This window comes from Venturia canescens, chromosome 4, assembly GCF_019457755.1.
Source record: "Venturia canescens isolate UGA chromosome 4, ASM1945775v1, whole genome shotgun sequence".
Lineage (NCBI taxonomy): Eukaryota > Metazoa > Arthropoda > Insecta > Hymenoptera > Ichneumonidae > Venturia > Venturia canescens.
The window spans coordinates 23172105-23193859 of NC_057424.1; the positions used below are offsets into that span (position 1 = coordinate 23172105).

Genomic DNA, 21755 nt, shown 5'->3' on the forward strand with positions numbered 1-21755 from the left:
TTCAAAATTCAAAATTTAATTTTTTACGAGAGCTTCAACCGAAAAAGTGCTTTTTACGCGCACTATCAACTTTGAGCACGTTTTTGAGCAATGAAAAAAGATTTTTTTGAAAATCCAACTTTACAGCCTCAAAGTTGGATCAATTCACTGCAAAAAGTGACTAAACCTTTTATTCCGAAAAGCGCATAGTTGCCGAGATATTCGATGTCAAAAATGACCTGGGCTCAAAGTGACCCCATGTGCACGAAATGTCTCGCTGTGAAGGTGTGCGCACTAAGGGTCAAGGCTCTCGTATTTCTCCGTGTGAATAATGAAACAAAGGAGAAGCGTCATTCCATGTACAGGCATACGTAGAAAAATAGTCGAACGGTTCTGCAAATGGGGAGTGAATAACTCCATCCAGGGAATATTTTTTTCTCGATGCGGAACATCCAAATGCGGACACGCTTCTTCAGCTCGAGTACGCGAATTAATATCGCGCATTTGATACATTCGTGTGTGCCGCGTTGGCGCGTGAAGCGCGAGCGCACGAGCGCGAGGCATGTTCGATATGAGTATAAATAAAAAGAACGCGCGGACAAAGAGGAGTGGAAGATGGCAGAGGGTTCTTCAGTTGCGTATCAGGTCGCGAAATTCCCAGGCTCGGGTTCAACTGCCTTCTTCTCGTACTTGCTTCTCGCGTACTATAAAACCGTGCTTGCTCGCGTTACTGATGAATCAGAGAGAAAAAGCAAGCATGAACGAGTCAATGGAAACTGCTCGCGTATGGATTCTCCGTTTGGATCCATTTATGTTAGGATGAACTGTTCGCTTTTTGCTGCATGCTTCATTCGACCGCGGCAATACGCTCGGAAGAGGAGCGGGGTTCCATCTGATAATTTTTTCTTATAAAAATTTTTTCATTCGTTCGCATCGTCGGCTAACGCTTTGATTCGATTGGATTGGAGAAAATGAAGGGATGTTTGCACGATGTTTGTTATCCTGGACGAAAAACCGGCCGACGCAGAGCGCAGCGCCTCTTCTTCGTTGTTCAAACAAAATATAGTTCCGACGAAGAAAGGAAAGCGGAGGGGCCAATGGAGGGGAATACGGGATAGCGGAAACGCGAAAAAATGCACCTCACGGTATGCCAGGGACTTGATTATTTGCCCAGTCTCGTGGTTTTGCGAGAATCTTTTTGGCAAGGAAAATAGGACGGAGGAAAAAATAGAAAAGGATTTGGCGTAAATCGCCATCGAATTTTCACGCGAGTTTTTCGAGCTCATCGCGCTTGTTAAATCTTCGAGTTGGGGCGCCGAGAGAAAAATCCGAGCAGCGTTCGAGAGAAGTGAGCGGTAGAAGGTCGCGACTGTACAAAATTTGCCGGCCGGACGCTCCCCGAGCCGCGCCCTTTCGATATTTGGCAGGTTGTACGCGTACGCGCACATGTGCACGTACGGAGCCGCGGATATGGGGTGTCGAAGGAAAGATTGCCCGTGAAAGTTTGCAGCCCGGAAGAGCGAGAGAGAGCGAGTGCGATGGGAGAGTCGCGAGAGAGATTTCCTGTAAATTTGGGTAGAACGGTGAACCGGCGTTGGTGAGCGGACGTGCTCGGAGTGATACGCGGGTCGGAGCAGTTGAGTTTTCGCGAACTCGGGCACACAGGGGCGTCAGCGGGCAAATCCGTAAATACGAATAGACCCTCTTACGCTCGCGTTATCCTCTCGTACGCGGTTGCGGGCCGCGTTGAGCGCACACGATCCGTCGCATTGTCCGAGCAGCGCTCTCCCGAACGGTCTCTCCTTTATTTCCGAGCAAATTGGACTCTCTGAGAAATTGAGCGGGCGATTCCGAAGAGGGCGGAAGAATTTCACTGTTGGGTGAAATATAGGAGCCCTCGTGGAGCCGCGAGAAAGGAGGCATTTTCGAGTCGCCTCGTGAACGGGAACCGGCCAGGGGGAGAGTAGGAAACGCAACGAGCGACTCGAAGAGTGCTGCACGGAAGAGGGATGCTCCCAAGACCAGTTTATATAGGACTTTTCCCCATTCCCTGGTACACACGTATCGCGTAGCTGCTGCGCCAGGGAGTGCCGACCGACAGTCGACAAATGGACGCCCGTTTGTATTTCCGAACGTATTTCACTCGACGGATAGTGACCAGCAGAGGCTGTCACGTGTATTTCATTGCGTACACACACAGACACGTGGGAACACACATCGCTGAGCTGAGCAAAGACTCGGGGTTTGTGTAGACCAAAAGCGGATCCCACAAACCACCGCTCCGATGCGCTCCATCCTCCATTGACTGGATCCTCTCTCGAAACTTCCTTTTTCCGTCCTTTCCTTCGCGCTCACGGGCGAGTCAGAACGATATGTCTGTTAACGACCTCGTGTTTTTCTTCCTTAACGAGTACCATATGCGCTACGTACTTATTCTTGATTTTTACTAATAGTGAGATTTCTTGATTCGGGATTTTTTATGGCTGCGAGCGCACTGCATTGTCCAGGCAGCCGCCGAGACACAGCTCCGGTGGTACACTTTGTGCACTAATTTTTTATTTCACGAAGCAGCGGTGCAGGTTGAAAAACTGCGAATTGCGAATTCGGCAGAAAACTAAATTGAAGAATTACTGAAATTATTGGAGTGTTTTTTACATAATTTTAATCTCGACGGCTCAGTCGATTGTGCAATTTTTCGTCGTCTCCAGTATTCGTCTCCAAAGAAATGTGCAAGCGCAAAGGGAAATTGGAAATTGAAAAGTGTTTCATATTTTTCATATTGTAATCAATGGAAGCAAGACTCGCAACGCCGGAGCGTTCCAGGTCTTATTAGGAAAAAGGATCTGCCGGACGCTGTGTGTGTGTGTGTGTGTGTATGACACGCGTGTATGCGCGCGGCTACGAAATATTCCATCTGCTAGACTGACGAATCCACGTACGGGAATAACGAGGGAGATTCGTAATTGAATTTGGGCGACGCGAGCGACGATGCGACATGCTGGCTGATGCGAATAATTAAATATCCCGCCGCACATACGTTTCGGCATCGAACGGCGAACGTATATCATTCCGGAGGGAAGAAAAAAGTTTTTCTCCCGCAAAGACGAGAAAATTAAACGAACGAAACGAACGTCTCCTCTCTCACTCGACGTTCGTTCAATCATCCTCGCGTACCAAAATCTTTTCTCACTCTCGCACACTCAAGTTATTTCGCGTATAAACGCGATCAAGAGACATTTCGGTCCCGTCAAACATGGATTTTCCTGCACCTGGTGCAAAATTCTGTCGTCCTTACTTAAGGAGGAGAAAAACCGTTTGCTCATCCAACCGGAATCTCTGGGAAAGAGGGGCAAAGAGAAGAGGGACGCGCGTAATACGTGTTTCAGGCGAATGAATTATAACAGCCATTTTCCAAATCCTCGTGGGTAAGTTGAGCCAAAGTACGACAAAAGAAAAAGAGGGAGGAAAAGAGAGATGATGCCGGGCGCCAGAAACGTGCTCGGTCCATACTTTATACCTCGCGGATTCTTACACACCGTCTCGCGAAAGCCGGAGAAGTCTGGCTCGTTCGTCGCGTAAAAAAGCGCCCTAGAATTTTCTTGCAGGTCTTTTCTCTCCGACTGCCCCGGTTCCTTTACCGGCCAACCACGTTGAAATACCCGCAAAAATATATGAGACATCCTCGACGGGTTTTCGTTCCTGCTAATTTTCACTCTCCGGTTATATTCCTCCATTTTATTCTATCAAGTGGAATACTCATTCCCTATCCTTCAAAACTGTCAAGCAGGAATAATCGATCTCTTTGAGTTCACTTCCGCACGGAATTCAAATATTCTCTATTTTTTTCTTATCGTTTTTCAAGCAAAATACAAAAGAAACTCGAATGCTTTTCAATGTCGATCATCACAACCGGATTGCATCTCTTCGGAGAGATCGAATTCGACGACGATCCGTCTTCGTCCTTCAAAAAAAATACGCAAAAACGAAAGTTTCGATGCCTGAATCAGGTAAAGTTGTGAGTTTTTTATGGATGATGATAAGTCGTTTCACAAATGCAAAACGTTGATCCACCGCTCCGCGATTCATTATATTATTTGCATTTCATCGGAAATTCGGGAAATAATTTTTTTCATGCGATGAAAAAAAACTCGTTTAACGAAAACTTTTGTCGCGAGTGTTGTAAACGAGCCACGAAAGTGGCGCCCGAAGAGTGTCGTAAAAATCTAAATATCTCGTAAAAAAAAGTATACGCGTATACGCGGACAGCACGCGTTAATGGAAGCGCGAGGATGGATTCTAAATCTCGCAAATATTGCGAAACAGTGGCAAAGTTTCATGTATAAAAACGAATATACTTTATACACAGGGATTCCGATCGCGAGTATCGCGATGAGTACATGAGCAGATTTCCTTTTTTCATAACCCATACGCTGCGGGCTTGCCATTCGCTTGGAGTTATGATGTCGCATGCAGGGTGATTTCAAACGCAAGCGCTCGAGGCAACGGATCCGTTGAATTTGTGAATTTTAACGAACAAATAAATGCATCTATCGATAAACGAAGACGTAAATTTCTTGAAAGTATCGTTCCGAATCGTTCCGAATGACTTTTCGCGATATTTTTTAATCCGCGGTATTTGGCATAATCTGTTCTGCTCAATATCGCGGTCGAACGTCGAAAATTCTTGGTCGGTTTCGACGCGCCTCCTCCCGGGCGTGCTCCATATTTTGAGAACCCCAGGAGCGCGCGGATTTTCAAGCTTCCGTATTTCCAAGCGTCCAAAATTGAATATCTTAACGCAAAAATTTTTGTATCATCGCGGTTTGATAGAGAGCCTTGTGAACAGCCCGTCCGCCCTCGGTGTTCTCGTGAAGTTCTTGAGCCGGAAAAATGCGAGAGCCACTCTGGCAAACGCCAAAGGATTGGACGGTGTACGAGCTTTGAAAAGTCCGGGCACAGGATGTGACCGCGAAAGCCACGCACACACTGTCCAATGTGAGCAACATAGTTCCTCGGCTACTCGCCGCTTTTTCGGTTTCCCTAACCCCTCGGCCCCTCCCGCTCTCCAACGGTTTAATTAATTTTCTACGAATATACGAGATACGTTAATCGGGGTGCTGGTTACGCGTCTACGTTTTCGGAGCATCACCTCGTTGTGCGAACATTGCAAATAGATGTCGATTATAATTATTTCCACATTATTAATGACGCTGAAGTTTGCCACGTTCGAGTCCAACGAAATGAGGTAAAAAAAGGCTCCAATAATTCCAGTAATTCTGCAATTTCGTTCCCTCTCGAAATTGCGATTCGTAGTTTTTCAACCCGCACCGATACTCCGTGAAACAATAAATTGCTGAATTACAAATGTTTTTTCCTCCATTCCGTTGGACTCCGACGTTCCAAACTTCAGCGTCGTCATTACGATTAAAATATTGGTACATGCACTTTCGACGTTTTTTCTCGTACAGCACGGTGCAGCAGAAATCACAAAAGCTCTATGGAAAGAAATGCTTGTTAATGGAGAACGAATCTGTGACAATACTCCGTTGTAACCCTCCCGAGAGAGTGGCGCGCACGATTATAGGGGCGAAGAGAATGCGAATCGGAATATATTTCACGTAGATACGCGGCGTCGTGCTATTTTCCGATTGGCCGACATACGTCTTATACACTTACCACGCGGCCTCTACCCCGGCTGAATAGCTCTTCTTCCAAAATCCAAACAATCAAGCGCGTCTCATTATATCGTTTTTCCACGAGAGACGCGTACCATCATTAGCGGGTTAAAAGAAAATGAACGAGAGAGGGCTGTTGTATGCGCGAGTGAATAAACCATACGAACGAATACGAGAGTGTGGAAAAAGTAGGAGCATGTGCCCTCATTAGAACGCCCGCAAGCAACCCTTTCGTGGTTGTCGCAAAATCAGTATCTCTCCACGTAACCAATGCATTCGTTTGTTTGCTCTCTATCGTTTCCACGTTTCGTATATATTTTCGAGTCGAACCTCCATCGGTACAAAGATCGACGGCAGCGCAGCGATATCGCAGGGATAGAAAATTCTCCAGCGCGTTTTTTCGTTCGAAGCATTTTTTTAATCTCGTTTCGTCAATATCGCGTCCGCGCTCCTGTCGCGTGTAAAGCAGTCATCCGCGATAACGAGAAATTGATTGGATGTTGTTCGCAGCACCGAAAAAAGCCAGTCGGAGGAGGCGCCAAACAATGAAGAATGTTACGCGAGGTAGTATACAAAGGCCGCAGAGTCGAGCTTTAGAATTCAGATATTAGTACAACTTTCGAGGGAAACGAGAAAAGAATGAAACAACGAGGAACGACCGGATGTAGAATCTGAGCGATCTCGCTCCGGCAGAAACATCCTGTCTTTGACGAAAAATGGCGCGTGGAACGTTGCAGGAATTGTCAGGGGAATGTATCACGACTTTAACAATTAATTATCGAAAGTGCTTCACCGAGCACTGTCGTCGTAATACGCCTATAGAGGGCATATTTTATATATTTGATCTCTTACGCATTCACAGTACCGTAGCATATATCTAGAAATTACCATTAGAAGTGAAAAAACCTCTGAAGAGGTTGAATAAAATAGCCTGCTCAATCCCGCATGAAGATATTTGCCTGAGGAATGAAATACGATCTCACATTCACGAAAACATGCATACACACTTGCAAAAATATCTCTCGATATTTGCGGCTATGATGATTCGCAAAGCAAGCAGAGTCTCGTCTAACCGTTCGGATCCTCGTTGTTGCAGGCACACACACCACTTCTCGCTGCGGACACGAGACACGTGAGTAGCAAAAAGTCCCGCTCGTGAATATATTTACCTTTTTTTAGAGATCCAAATGAAAAGAGAGAATCGTCATTATTTGTCTTGAGTTGCGTTTAAACTTGCCAACGGTTTTTGCCTTTTCGCGAGACACGCGCATTCGCCCCCTCGCGAGATCCCTACTCCGGTTTTTATTTTCGAGGAGAAGTTATGATTGAATTTCAAAGTGAATATGTGGGTTATCGAAAATCAGGAAGCTCGTGGAATACGTCATGAATTTTGGTGACGTCAGAGCTTTATCTCGATAGTGCAGATTTCCTCGGGGGATCCGCGATAAATAATCTCTCGCGTCCGTTTAATTGATTCTCACTTGAAAACGCGATTCCTCATACGTGCATACGAACCTTCATACTTTGTCCCCTTGCGTCGGCTCCCGTCTCTCGTTTCTCGTTCATCACTGCGGAATTCGCCTTAATTTGAAACTGACTGATAAGCTATATAGGTGCGGCGGTGTGCTACTCGTGAAGGAATGTATGTTGGCCCCTGCCTGTTCCTGGCGAAGCGGTGTATGTCGCGACCACTTCGACACGTATTGCTCAACGAACACGTTTTCCTCCTCTCTTAGCGCCTCGCGACATCTTCTCTCGTATTTCCCCCCCTTCGTGCATTCTCGCTTTTCCCCATTTGCTCGATTCTCCACTCGTCTCTCTTCCTATCACACCGACCCTCGCTATATCTATGTGGAGGAGCAAAGCATCTTCGTACTTGGTACTCTTCGCCCAATTTACTACAGCGTCCTGAGAAATTAATCAAGCAAACTTTGTCGATGCTCCCGAGTCTGACACTTGGCTGCTGCCGGTTATTCTCACGCGTTCAGCCCCCTTCCCCGCTCTCGCTCTTTTCCATCTCTGCATATTTCCGAACGTAAATACGCTAAATGAAATAACTCTGTTCATTGTGCTACAACGGACCGCTCGTTTTTATATGATATTCCGCATTTTCAAAGTCACAGTAATTACCGAATGTCGTTAGGATTGACTACGGAAAATACCGTGTTAATACATGCGGACATTTGTCCGATTTAAGTAGTTCAAAGTTTTCGTCTGTCAAGACGAGTTTCGTGTCTGTCTTTTTTCTTTCTCATTTGACGTGATTAAGGAGGTTGTACGTCACATTGTGTCGCGTCAGGCTCATGGAGACTCCGTTCCCATACCGGCGGCGGCATCGTCGTTGTCGTTGCGTCGTCTCGTCTACATTCGTATCTCACGGAAAATACTCTCAAAGTTTTCACTTGACGAAACTTTGTCGTTCTATATTTTTTCAGTTCTTTGTTATTCCTCGATTAAGACATTCTTCCCTTCTCTTATTCAAGCTGCTTCGTCCTCGCGGATGTGATACTCGCAGCTGTCGCGCAAAGACTCCTGCTGGGGAAGCCGATTTGTGAATAAATCTAGAGCTAATCAAGGCTTTATATGGTTTGGAAAGTAGACAAATCTAATTATCGAGTCGATTGAGCCGGATGCAAAGGCATTCGATGCTGCACAAGGCCGAATAATATTGAACAAATTTTATGAAACATTTTTGGAGTTGAACGAAATGGAGGAAAAAAACATTTGCCTTTCGCCAATTTTTTATTTTTCACGAAGTATCAGTGCAGCAGGCTGAAAAACTACGAATTGCAAATTCGACAGGAAACGAAATTGGCGAATCGCTGGAATTTTCGGAGAATTTTTTTACATCATTTCGTTGGACTCATTCGCAAAAAAGCTGACGATCAAATTGAAAAAAATCACGTCAATGCATTCCCTCGGAGCAATACTGATCGAGATGAAAAAAAATCCATTCCTGCTGGTCGAGTAATTTAATCTCCCGTTGTTCCGATTGTGTTCGAAAATAGACACCGTAAAGCATGTACGTCGGTTCCGGCTATGAGAAGAAAAACAAAAAACACACACATTTCACATTCGATCGAAAACAACTTCGACTTTCGCCATACATTTTTCTAGACAAAAGATATTTTTTTTCGGCTCCCTTTGTTTTATTCTTTTTCAAATATTTTTTACCACCGGTTTTTTTTTACCATGCACTCGTCGTTAACGGTAGAGGCTTGGCCGCGTCTAGAGTCTCTATAGCGGAGAGGCGATTGTACTGTTCGTTAACGAACCAACGACTATCACGAGGCACACTCGTCCATCCACATACAATTCTCATTCTATTTGTAGTGGCGGACGCGATGCTTTTTTCGCGACAATTCTTCTTATTCCCATACGGGGAAAGGTGAAGAAGCGAAGCAACTGAGCTTTTCTCGCTTTTCTTTATCGGTTATTGCGCCTTTTGACTACGTCTGAGGTTCCATATAAAATCAAGCGAAGACTGCAACTGTTGGATGTCACGCCAAAAGTGAATCTATCTGTTTTCCTGGATTCTACTTTATAATTACAAAATGTGTACGCGAATCAAGCGCATGTACTTTGTTTGAAACCATGCTCAAGTTTGCAACGTTGGAGTTCAACGAAACGAAGAAAAAAAAATATTTGTAATTCACCAATTTTTTAATTCACGAAGTATCGGTGCAGGTTGAACAATTACGAAATGTAAGTTCGGCTGGGCACGAAATTGGGGAATTACTAGAATTTTTGGAAGGTTTTTTTAGATCGTTTCGTTGGAGGGCAAACTTCAGTCTCATTTGTCTGAAAGGGAAAATTGTGAAGGGTCGAGAATCCGTATCAAGCTGAACGAGTGCGCACGTGCGTTCATTAATAATGATATAAGTAATTAACGGAAAAAAGCCTACGACGCCGGGGATTTAGCAAACATATCAAAAAGTATAAAGTTAGTGAAATATACCGGGGAGTCGCGTATCATTTTTCGACGTACAGTAAAGCGGAGAGACTCTATTGCGTATGCGCAATAAACAGTGAAAAAAAAAAACAAGAAAATGGACAATAAAAGATCGAAAAAGAGGAGTGAACCAGGGAAAAACATGAAACGATGAGACAGCGCGAAATGCCTCATGTTTCTTCGTCCCGAAAGCTTTCATAGAGATTACGTAAGTTGCTCGTTGCAGTCTTCAGTCTTCCCTTTACTCCCTCCCTACGTGCGCTCGAATACACTTGTTCCGAGTTTCGAATGGATTTTTTTATTCCTTTTTTCACCTTTCTCGGGAACCTCCCACCAAGTTCGAGGTTAACGTTATATTCTCTTGTTTTTTTTTCGATGTCTCTCGCAGATGGGTTTCACGGCGACAAAAAAAAAAATTAAATCCGTATATTTAATAAATGTAAGACAGATAGATAGCCCATAGGTAAGAGGCGCATGAATACATGCGCATGTAAATGCGTTGACAAGTTTTCCAATTTGCCCGAGCGTAGTTCTCTTGTGTCACAGCGCTCCTATATCGCTCAGGTTGATTCTCTCCGATACAAGAAATTTCTATGCAAAACGCCAGCCGAGGTTGAACGGAAATTGGGATGGATATGCCCCGTATCACCGGAGTGTATCACGTCGGGTTTGCTTTTCCCCGGGCACCTCGTATACATTACTACACACGTATAAGCGTCCGCTGTAGAGCTGTTCTCTTTCTGTCGTTGTACATCTTGGTTCCACAGCTTTACAGCTTATCATTTATCGCGAAACGTTTTTGTTATATTCCCTTTCATCTCTCAACGATATACGACGTCAAATTTTTCAACAATCCATGAGATTTCTTTGCTTGTTTGCTCAGATGACGCTGAAGTTTGCAACGTTCGAGTCCAACGAAATGATGTAAAAAAGGCTCCAATAATTCCAGTAATTCTGCAATTTCGTTCCCTGCCAAATATGCGATTCGTAGTTTTTCAACCTGCACCGACGAGTCGTGAAATAAAAAATTGGTGAATTACTAATGTTTTTTTCCTTCATTTCGTTGGACTGCAACCTTGCTTGCAAGCTTCAGCATCGGTTTCCTCAACATTTTTGTAAGTTAGAACGTAAGTTACTGATCGATTCAATTCCGTACACTGAGAATTGAAACCCCGTTTGAACAAACGGTTTATTCATATTCGTTGCAATCACGAGCTCGCAGAGTATTTAGCAATTAAAGCCCTTCACTGCGAGTGGCACGCATATGAGGCAAATAATAAAATTCGTTTTTTGTGGACACGTATTACGACGCTGAAATTTGCAACGTTGGAGTCCAACGAAATTAACGATAATAACATTTATATTCGCTAATTTTTTATTTCACGAATCATTGGTGTAGAGTGAAAAACTACGAATTGCAAATTAGCCAGGTAACAGAATTGGAGAATTACTGGAATTATTGGAGAGTTTTTTTACATCATTTCGTTGGACTCGAACGTTGCAAACTTCAGCGTCATACACGTATTGGGGCATTTGGAAAACAACATATTTCTACTGCATCGATTCGATTGTAATTTTGTACATGGTCGTTTAAATTTATGAAAATTTTAACGCAACAATGGCACGAAAGTCTCATTTTCACCTCACTCCAAAGGGGTTAATCAAAAATTCTTCAATGAAATAAAAGTTTCGCATCTCTGTGTTACTGCCTTTCGACTCTCAAAAAACTCACAAAAGGGTACAAAGGTCGCACGAGCTTAAAACGTTATCCCGTTCACACTTGCCCATTGCTTTTATCGTAACCACTTTTTTCATCTTCATTTCTCTTGCTCTGCTCGGTCGCTATTATAAGCTCGTTCCCCTGGGAGCTCCAACTCCCCGATATTACTTTTTTTTTTATTCTTATTTTCCGCTCTGTTTCACTTCATTCTTTTTTCCATATTTTATCATCAATCAATTCGTAAATTCGCGTAAAACCCCAAACCATTTTTCCACACATTTTCCATCCTTTGCTCGGCCCTGTAAATAAAAACTTATTGACGCTTTACGTCGTTCCGACACCAACCGGTGCTTCTCGGCGCGGGGAATACATCTGCGGAAATAAGATAAACGACAACGAATAAATCATCATTATATGTGGGCGAGAGTGGGGCACAGGTCATTTCCACTTTTGGGGGGTGTTCCGCCCTACCCAATTCTCGCCTACACGCACGATGCATATACATTCTGACGGTTCCGTTTCGTCTCTCGTTGATGAATATTTATGCCATTCCCCATCGTTTCACTCGCGAAATCTCCGAGTTTTCTTATAGGGGAAGAAAAAGCTTTGGAATCGATAAGAACGGAGCTCCGTGAAAAAAAAATTTTGTTTTTCTACTGTTATTTTATTCTTTCCAGTCTGTCCTCCAGTAGAATTCTTAAATCGAGCATAGTTCGGAGCAGTGATTTACCTTGGGGAAAAAGAATTTTGTTTCTGAACTTATATAAGAATTGACGGATGTAGACCGATAAAGAGGTCGCGCGAAAGGAACCTTTGCATAAGACCCGATTCATGCTTCCCTGCTTAGTCTTACCGGAATAATGTTTTTCCTTTCGCTCAATCGCAAAGAAAAACTGGCGCACGGTGGTGCCGGGATTTCTTTTTTTCCGGAGTTCACTTTTTTTTCATCAACGGGAGGAACGAAATCTCCCCTAGCTCGGGTCTCTTCGTTATTCTCGCCACCGATGTTGGACGGAAGGCGTCTATTTTTTCACGAGCTCTCTCACTACGCTCTCGTGAAAATGGAGCTCGAATCAACGGTTATAAAGAACGCCATGAACGTGACATTTGGAATGAAGTTTAAATTGAAATGAAGAAATTTGCAAGGCTGCGAGCGGAGTATGTGTGTTTTCATTGGACGGACGAGACGAACGAGTGTCCCGTGCTCCAAGTCAGGGATTTTTCGTGCAGTCCGAACTTGTTAAAAACTATAGCGCCCTCTCCCGCGGTCCGTGTCGGAAGAAAATTTCTTCTCTTGTCTGAATTTATATAAACCAGAATTCCGACTTGAATGAATATTCCGCACCCAAACCGCTCCGTCTCTCGCCATAGCCAGTTGGATTTTGTCTATTCTCACTAAATTTGTATTTACCGTATACCGTTATTACGCTATAACTACACGACGCTGAAGTTTGCAACGTTGGACTCCAACGAAATGATCTAAAAAAAACTCTCAAATAATTCCAATAAATCTCCAATTCATAATTTTTTAAGCCACATCAATAATCCGTGAAATAAAAAAATAATTAATTATAAATCTTTTTTTTCGTTCATTTCGTTGAACTCCAACGTTGCAAACTTCAACGTCGTATAACTATGCTATACGGCTGTCGCACACCGCCAGTTCCATCTTCTTTTCTCGCTGGATCTTCCGCACCGATTCCGCGAGATTTTCTATTCGAGCGAATCTCTGACGTCTCGCAAGAGGCTGAAAACTTTTTCTCACCGGTATTTCACCCCTATTTTAATTGATCTATGAATAAATTAGGATGAAATTCGCTGCTCCTAGCGAAAGCTCTTCCTGATTATTTTCTCGTTTGATCGAGCTTTTATTTCTTCATAGCAAGAACGTTTTCTCTTAGTCAATTAAGTTTACAAAGTGCATGCCACCAATGAATTTTATCTCCGGTATAGAGAGACGACAAAAAGTACATTATCGTAAGTACGAATTGGCGAGGGCGCTTTTCATTATGTTTCATATATATTATAGCGTCATCAGCCACGTTTTTAGGGCTCAGCTAGGGCGCCAAGGTCTCGCCGAGGCAATTAGCCACAGGCATCCGGACTTTGCTCGCAAGTTTACCGGACATATATATTCAGAAACCCTCGAGTTCCGACTGTTTTCCTCAGCATGCGCTATAACTTTTCGAGCTTCCGCGCCACGAGGATCTCCAGTATGGACGAAGGCTTCTTGCGCAGCAGTTGAAAACTCGCATTTTTCTCGATCGCAGCCTCGTAAAGTTGGAGATGGTCCAATTCTCGTAATGCACCACGGCAAAGCTCTCCTATCCTTTTTAGCCCGTTCCTTTGAGAGTGTTAGGGTCGTTGGAACGATGCTGGTTCGGTGAGCAGAGGCGAAAGGAATAAATAGCACGAGGGTCGAAGGGTAAGCAAAAAAAGAAGCCGGCAACTGTTCGAACGAAACGGCTACGAACGACCACCTGTAACCACCGGCTTCTATACTTTTATATTTTTAATACACTCCTTATTATTAAGAAATAACATTCATTTTAATCGAATGAAATGAGACTTGGCCGTTGCGTTGGTTAGACAAATTAATTCTGCAAAACTAATAGCAAATTCGTGATAAGCGACCCAAAAAACCTAGGACCTCATGCGTAACTTATGTGACAACTCTAAAACACTCGTTCTCATCACAAAATTTCAATACCCTGAAAATTAAACATTTTATTTGAGCAATTTCACTGTTTATTTGCAATAGTAAGCCTGGGCAAGAAAAAGTCAAGCGTATACTTCGAAAGTACAAACATCGAGGACTAATTGCTAATTTTTTGCTTTATTTTGCAAAAACCTGACAGAAATAAGGGTTTTGGCCAAATATGTAAGTGGCACCATTGCAAAGAGCGACCTCAAAAACAGTCGACAAGGTAGCTTACGAATTTTTTCAACGACGTTTTCATAGTGAATAATCCCCTAGAAAAGGGTACATGCGAAAGGTGTCTTCTGGGCCGTTAAAGAGCTAATCCCGTTCCTTTGAGGCTATATGCATTACAGAGATTACTGAAGAAACATTATCGAAATCAAGAGTCTCGTCGTCCTCGACTCTTATTTCCGCAAATAATCGACGTTTAATTTTTTTTCAACCCTCCACCAGCCGTTTCACGAACCCTTCCTTCTTTCGTAGCATCAACTCCCGCGCGCGTGAGATTCTTGCTCGGTCGCCCCGAGAGCACGTACGCGCGCGCACGGATTAAACATCCGAGGCAACCGGCGCGTGAATCCCTCGGGCAATAGTTCTGCCAAATTCTACCAAAGTCTATTCATAGGACGCGCGTGAATTTTTTACCGTTTTTTTTTTATCACGATCCACAACGTTGTTAAACTTTTAGCGTTTAACTTTTCTCAATCGTTGCCAAAAATACGCATAAATCTATACACCGGCTTGGGTGTACAGATTCCATGTTTCATTTGACTTTTCGATTATCCACGGACATCAAAAGAGCGACATTCAGCTTGGGCTATAATCGGAAGACTTGCGGCAATTAAAATCGTTTAATTAATGCATATTAATCAGCGACAATGTTGTATGCTATACGCGAATGACTTCGGAACTGGCAAAGTTCCGAATTCTCGTGTCGAGACGCGACGGGGATGACCTCAATGACTCTCTTACATTCTTGATTGCATACCGAATTTTTTTCCTCTGCTGAAGAGACGACGCAGTTTATTTATATTCATATTATAATTAGTTTTTTCATGCCGCAGCTTTTAAGGTAGTTCATGCACGGGACGATTTTCTTATACAAGTCTTACAGAGTTTCAATGGGACTGACACGCGTATCAAATTTTAAGGGGTTCGTCTTATTGGTTATTTAGATAAACGTGTTTAAATATGAAGAAAAACACAGGGTTGTAGGGACCAAATTTTTCCATACAACGAATGAACGCTTCTTACGAAGTTTATGAAAAAGTACACAATAATAATGAAGTATATAATAAAGGTCTGGGAAAAAATTCGAGACGATTGTCTTACTAGTAATAAAGATAAAGAAACAAATTTTGAAAATTTTCGAAAACAATTGGAAATGCTATCGCTTCGGTTAAGACTCTCTGGCAGCGACTCTTCGCGTAACATAAATGTAGTTGTCTCAGAGTCGCTGCCGCGACTCTGGATATTACGTTGAAGATTGAGCGAAATTGGTAAAATGAGCACACGTAACCTCACATTTGCTTATTCCGGCATTTTCTTTCTTCCTGGCTCGGCCCATTCCTGTCACAGTCTTCTGTCTTTTTATTAGCACATTTTTTCTTTATCCATTTCCCTTTCCGCTCTCTAGAGAAATTTTTTACATAAAAAACTAGCATTTTAGCCAGGGACGAATAAAATTTGGAGTTCCGTCAGTGATGGAACCCCGTTCAATATTGTAATTTCATTCGCCAAAAAATAAGTTGAAAAAATGTATTTACAATTTTGAATTGATAACTCTGACATTAATTTAGAGTGATAACATTTTTAATTAAGAAGTAAACAACGACCGAATTTAGACACTCATAAAATCGATCCCACGGGCATGATCTACCTTAAGAGCGAATCGTTTTTAAAAACTGACCTCGACTGGATGATTCTCAAGCGATAACCACTGAGATGTTGACGATGCAAAGCCAATTCGTCTCCATTTCATTATGCTTCCGTCGTTCAGCTATTTCATTTGCATCCATCGTATTTTTTTTAATCTTGTTTCATAAAAACATCGTTATAAACCTACGACGACCACCACCGTACTCGATAATCTACGCGTACTTTATGTAATGTAGTTTTTAGTAAAAAATCACATCCCCGTTTGTTTGAGTCACAGATAATCTCGTAACCGCTGTAACACAAGACGCGACGCGACATGCTCTGTATAAAATTTCCGGGTTGTGACTGCGGTCGAGGCAAGTGCAATTAAATACCACACGACGTAGGGATTTTGGTCAGAGGGTACTGGAAGAGATGCGCGTCCTCGAATCCGAGAAGCCTCTTTTGTATACCAACGAATGAACATTTTCCACATATTTATTCTCTCAGAGGGAAAAGAATCGCAATACCGCGCGTATATGATTATGAAACGTGAGTAAAAAAAAAAAATGAATTTTTGCGATAGAATATTAGAGAGAATGTGCCGAGTCTCATTCATCTTTTCCGATTCATCTCGATGGAATAAAAAAGCGTTTACACTCGCGGATAGTGCATGCACGTTCACTTATCTGGCAATTTTTTATCGGGATAACGAAGCGGTGTGCTCATATGGAAACACTTTTCACCGTATCTTGCCAACCACCGGGTATCATCTCCACTTTTATCTGAAATTGGGAAAACCTCGTGCTCAATTCTCGCCATTGTCCGTGAAAATCGACAAGAATAGCACCAGCGAGCTCCCCATCGAGCATTCATATACGTGTACGAACGTAAAAGTTGTTGTTCTACCGATATAGGTGTGCATAGATATTCGGGCTTTGCTGCGTGTACGTGCTCTAATTCGGCCAAACCTCCGGTTCAAAAAATTTCGAATTTTTCGAGAACGCCTTGTCGACGGACCGCGTGCAAAAGACGAGGAGAGTTCATCGCGAGTCGTTTACTTCAACGACTTGCGATGAATGCATTTTTTAAAATTACACCATTTTTTGGTAGTTTCTCGGATGTTTGCGTTCCCAGCACCTGTTCGACGATTCTTTCATTCCGTGCGCTTCAACTCCGGCTCTCTAATCCTATTCGCGCTTACGGATGGTGAAGGGATCTCCGGGCGATTCGATAACAACGACGCCGAAGTTTGCAACGTTGGAGCCCAACGAAATGATCTAAAAAAACTCTCAAATAATTCTAATAAATCTCCAATTTTCTTCCCTGCCGAATTTGCAATTCGTTGTTTTTCAACCGTCGCCAATGAGTCGTGAAATAAAAAATTGGTAAATTACAAATGTTTTTTTCCTTCGTTTCGTTGGATTCCGACAAACTTCAGCATCGTCGGTACATTTTCGAGAGCTCTGCGATTCATAAAATATAGGCACCTCTAAAAAACACGTAATTATATTAGTTGGCGCTGAATTTACTTAAATTCACCATTCTACAATGCGAAAAGGAATTGAATCCTTCGTTGATTGTTTGCCTTTTTTATCTCCGTCATACGAGCGATTCAAATATCATATTTGAGTAAATCCTCTGATCGAATACATATCGCGCGTATTTGGCTATGGGAAATTTGGCCTTGCTTCGTTTGTGTGTGTATAGATATCAATCCAATCGATATCGACCCGAAGTACGCGTACGTCCTTTTCCCAATTCTGAGATTTCCCCCATATTGCCCGCTCGCCGTAGCGTGTAAAGTTACGGTTGTGCTTCCCGGCATCGTAATGTCAAATTTCACTCTTCGTAGAACTCGCATAATCGCGTAACGCTCGATCCTTTCCTGAGCTTGCACCCCCTCCGTATGTTACTTTTGGCTTGGGCGCTAACACACGCGTACACCGGCAAGTGTGCGATATCGTTGCTCAAAAATGACTCTAATTTCGATTAATTTCATGACGCTGAAGTTTCCAACGTTGGAGTCCAACGAAATGATCTAAAAGACTCTCAAATAATTCCAGTAAATCTCCAATTTTCTTCCCTGCCGAATTTCCAATTCGCCATTTTTTAAGCCACATCAATAATTCGTGAAATAAAAAAATAATTAATTATAAATCTTATTTTTTTCCTTCATTTAGTTTAACTCCAACGTTGCAAACTTCAACTTCGTTTAATTTCGATAATCCAATGTGCTTTTTCACCTTCGAATATGTAATCTGGAGTTGGATTTTGGACACTAGATCGTGAGAGAATTTATGCAATCGGTTTAGATGTAGAAATCGAGGGGCGCAGCGGAGATGAAAATGAATACTGGCTCCATCTATTAACGCGTCGAGGCTGAGGCGTGGTAAAAAAGAGAGAGGAAAGCGCGCGTGGGGTCGTGACAGAAGAAACACCTCCGAGCCCCGACTGGTCGTGAGAAGTTATTTCGGCAGCCACGTCCGAGTGACGAGCGAACAACGTTGGCTTGCCCGGTATTCTCTTTTTCTCTTTTTCGACGAGTGTATTTTCACAGTCAGTTGGAAATAGTCGTTCCAATATCGTTACCGGGAATACGCGGACGGGAAAGCGCGAGCGCGGCTCCTCGACGACGAGCCGGTTGCCGTGACTCAAAGTGCGAATATAGCCGACGATGACTATCGCCATCACCATCATCGGGTGGAATGATGAACGAGCCGAAGGTCGTGCATGCGTGATACGATAGAGTTGAATTAAAATAGAGGCATTTTCATGAAGCGAGTTAATTATACATTCGATGACAAATCTGTTCCATTGGATTCTTGTTCTTATTTTCAAAAGAAAAACTAATGGATGCTCTGCGTTTGAAAATCAATTTCCTTGCGCAAAATTTATTACGTAACTATACTCGGAGCGTAAAAATGAAATCTCTGTGGCGACGAGACGACACTGAAGTTTGCAACGTTGGAGTACGACGAAATAAACGAAAAAAATGACGCTGAAGTTTGCAACGTTGGAGTCCAACGAAATGATCTAAAAAAACTCTCAAATAATTCCAGTAAATCTTCAATTTTCTTCCCTGCCGAATTTCCAATTCGTTATTTTTTAAGCCACATCAATAATTCGTGAAATAAAAAAATAATTAATTATAAATCTTTTTTTCGTTCATTTCGTTGAACTCCAACGTTGCAAACTTCAACGTCGTCGAAAAAAAAACATTTGCAATTCACCAATTTTTTATTTCACGAAGGATCAGTGAAGGTTGAAAAACAACGAATTGCAAATTCGGCAGGGAACGAAATTGGAGAATGACTGGAAGTATTGGATAGTTTTTTTACATCATTGCGTCGGACTCCAACCTTGGAAACTTCATCGTCATGTGACGAGAGTCTATATGAGTGGAATAAATGAAGCCTCGAAGCAGTGATAATTGGCCCGAGGCTCTGCGATTGGGTGATCGTCAAGCCGTTACAGTTTTCGTTTTGGTCTAACGAACTGCCGGAATTTACTCCATCCTCTCGTTAAATGATGAGGCCGCTCTTCCGATAAAATAGTTATTCCTTCGCCGATCACGGGCTATCTTTTTATACACACAAAGCTCAAGTCGTAGATTCAGCATGAATCTCGCTCCGGCGAACCGTGCCTAGCGAAGCTACGTAACGCAAAAACACGCTCTACACAATATATCGCAATCCTGTAAAATAATACAACCGCGAATATATTCGATTGTGTCGCGGTGTAATTCGAGCTTCGTCATCATAATAATGTTGATATGACCGAGCTGTGCGTGGCGAGTACGCGGGGGACGGCAGAGAGATTATTGCTCGGAGGTAGAAAAATTGCTCGATTATGACTGCCGCCGGAGCTTCCAGCAGAATCGAGCCGGCGGAAACGGTCTAATTTACTTCCAGCCAATCCTTCTCTCCAACAATGCGTACACTCTCATTTGTATCGAACGAGGCTCACCCCTTGTCGTTCCCTCCAAACGCGGATACGAGCGAGGGTTATTCAGGAAAATTCAGCACGAGCAGGCCACACGTTCGATGTAACACGCCCGCGTATATCACCTGTGTTAAGTATATGCGTGTTTAATTAACATGTACAAAGCGAGAGTCTCAAGAGGCTGGATGGACCAGAGACAATCTTCCGAGGTGTCTGAATTTAATTACACATTCACGGGGCTTTAAATTTTCATCATCGTGTCACACGAGCAGCCCCCTCGCCGCGCGTTTAATACACCTTATGGGAGAGGTTCGTCGGAAAGAGGGAGGCGCTGCACTGCCATCCAGAGATATGAGATTAATAAATTCACAAAGACTAATGTATGTGTGTGCGCGCGTACCGCAGATGCACCGTTGCGGTTCTTTCTGCACTGCGCTATCGTGCCACACGTGCTGGTTACTCATACATCGTTGCGCCAAAATGGATATAACAATAACGCTCCTCTACCTCCAATCTTACGTCGTAGATTATTCAATATCCGTTAACGTTGATGAATTAATCGGTGAAACACTCGCAAGTCTCAGCCCTCACGTCGTCCTGGAATTCTCATGACAAATCGTGCTGTTGCTTTTCATATTTCGTTCCCGCAGTACGAGAGTCGGTCACGATCCATTGAACCACTCGAATTTTCAGATTGTTTGCCATTCTTTTAGAGACCCGTCCAGGAATGTTGATCACGAGCGACCAATTTCATGCGACGATTGCAATTATCATACATTGGAAACAGCGTGAAGATAAAACGCTTTCCGCTCTCAGCCTTTGTCGAGCTACTACCGGCCCTGCTATGTATCGTTGCAATATAATTGGATCTGTACGACACAGTGGGGATGTAGCAATTCGAGAGGTTCGCAGTTGATTCGCCGACGCTAACATTATTCGAGGAAAAAATTCCCCAAGCAAATGCCACCGTATAATCCCTCAACTCTGAATCGGTCTTCGTGTCTCCTACGTGCAGCCTTTCTTCTAGCTCGTATATACGAATATGCTTGGAACGAGAAAACGGAAGAGGTTCATGTCGCCTGTGCAATCAAAGCCGGCTGATCCGGATTGTGGCTACACAACGGACAGGAGCCCTTTCCCTCTACGTTACTAAATTCACTTGCGGGGTCAAACTAGATCGGGTCAAGCACATCGTACTCCTCTGTCCCTCGTTCTCTCTGTACTTGACTTACTCCCTCCGACGCATTACCCACGCGGACGATTCAATTGTCTCCCGTATTTTCGGTTCCCGTGCACCAAATTTACTCGACACTCGACACCGCTCGAACGAGCACAAAATTCTAATGCTCCTTGCTCAACACTCTGATTGCAATACGAGAATTCGCTTAATCGTAAATATTCAAGAATTCAAAGGCTTATAAACACGCTTAGGTTTTTAGATCGAGATATGTCAAAACAAAAAAAAATGGGAAATTTAATAATAATTGTGCACGGAAGAGTTTTTACGTGTTTCATACACTGTAATGGGGACATTTAAACTTGCCTGCCGAGGTTCTGAAATTATATTATTTAATTGACCCGAGAGGTCGAAAATTTTCTCACACATTGTCGAGGAAATTCGCACTCTCGTTGACGCGATCTCTTTCGCTCCGGGACCGTCAACCGATCAAACAGAAGGACAAAAATGTCATCAGGTTGGCCAACCATTTAATTTATCAATACGGAAAGAACGTTCCTCCAAATTACGAACTTCGAAAGGAGATTGGAGGTCTCGGAGCAAAGAAAGAGCCAACGAGGGACGAATCGTCATCGATAAAATAAGTTAAATTCGAAATAGTACAATTGACGAGTATCACGACATACAAAGAATCAATGCGATTATAAAAATATCGTTCCGAGACAAATTGATATCCAAAATTTTAATAA

At 43.1% G+C, this 21755-nt stretch overlaps 1 protein-coding gene across 27 annotated transcripts in view; it reads left to right on the forward strand.

Annotated features, from left to right (window-relative positions):
• dlg1 (discs large 1) overlaps positions 1–21755 on the forward strand; it is a 284731-nt gene that overhangs the window by 207504 nt on the left and 55472 nt on the right. For 22 of the 27 annotated variants that reach the window (XM_043416416.1, XM_043416419.1, XM_043416413.1 and 19 more), the window contains one exon: positions 6751–6786. The exons of the other annotated variants lie outside the window; for them this stretch is intronic. In XM_043416416.1, the coding sequence (XP_043272351.1) occupies positions 6751–6786 (36 nt within the window). The remainder of the gene's footprint in view (positions 1–6750; positions 6787–21755) is intronic. 27 annotated transcript variants of the gene reach the window in all.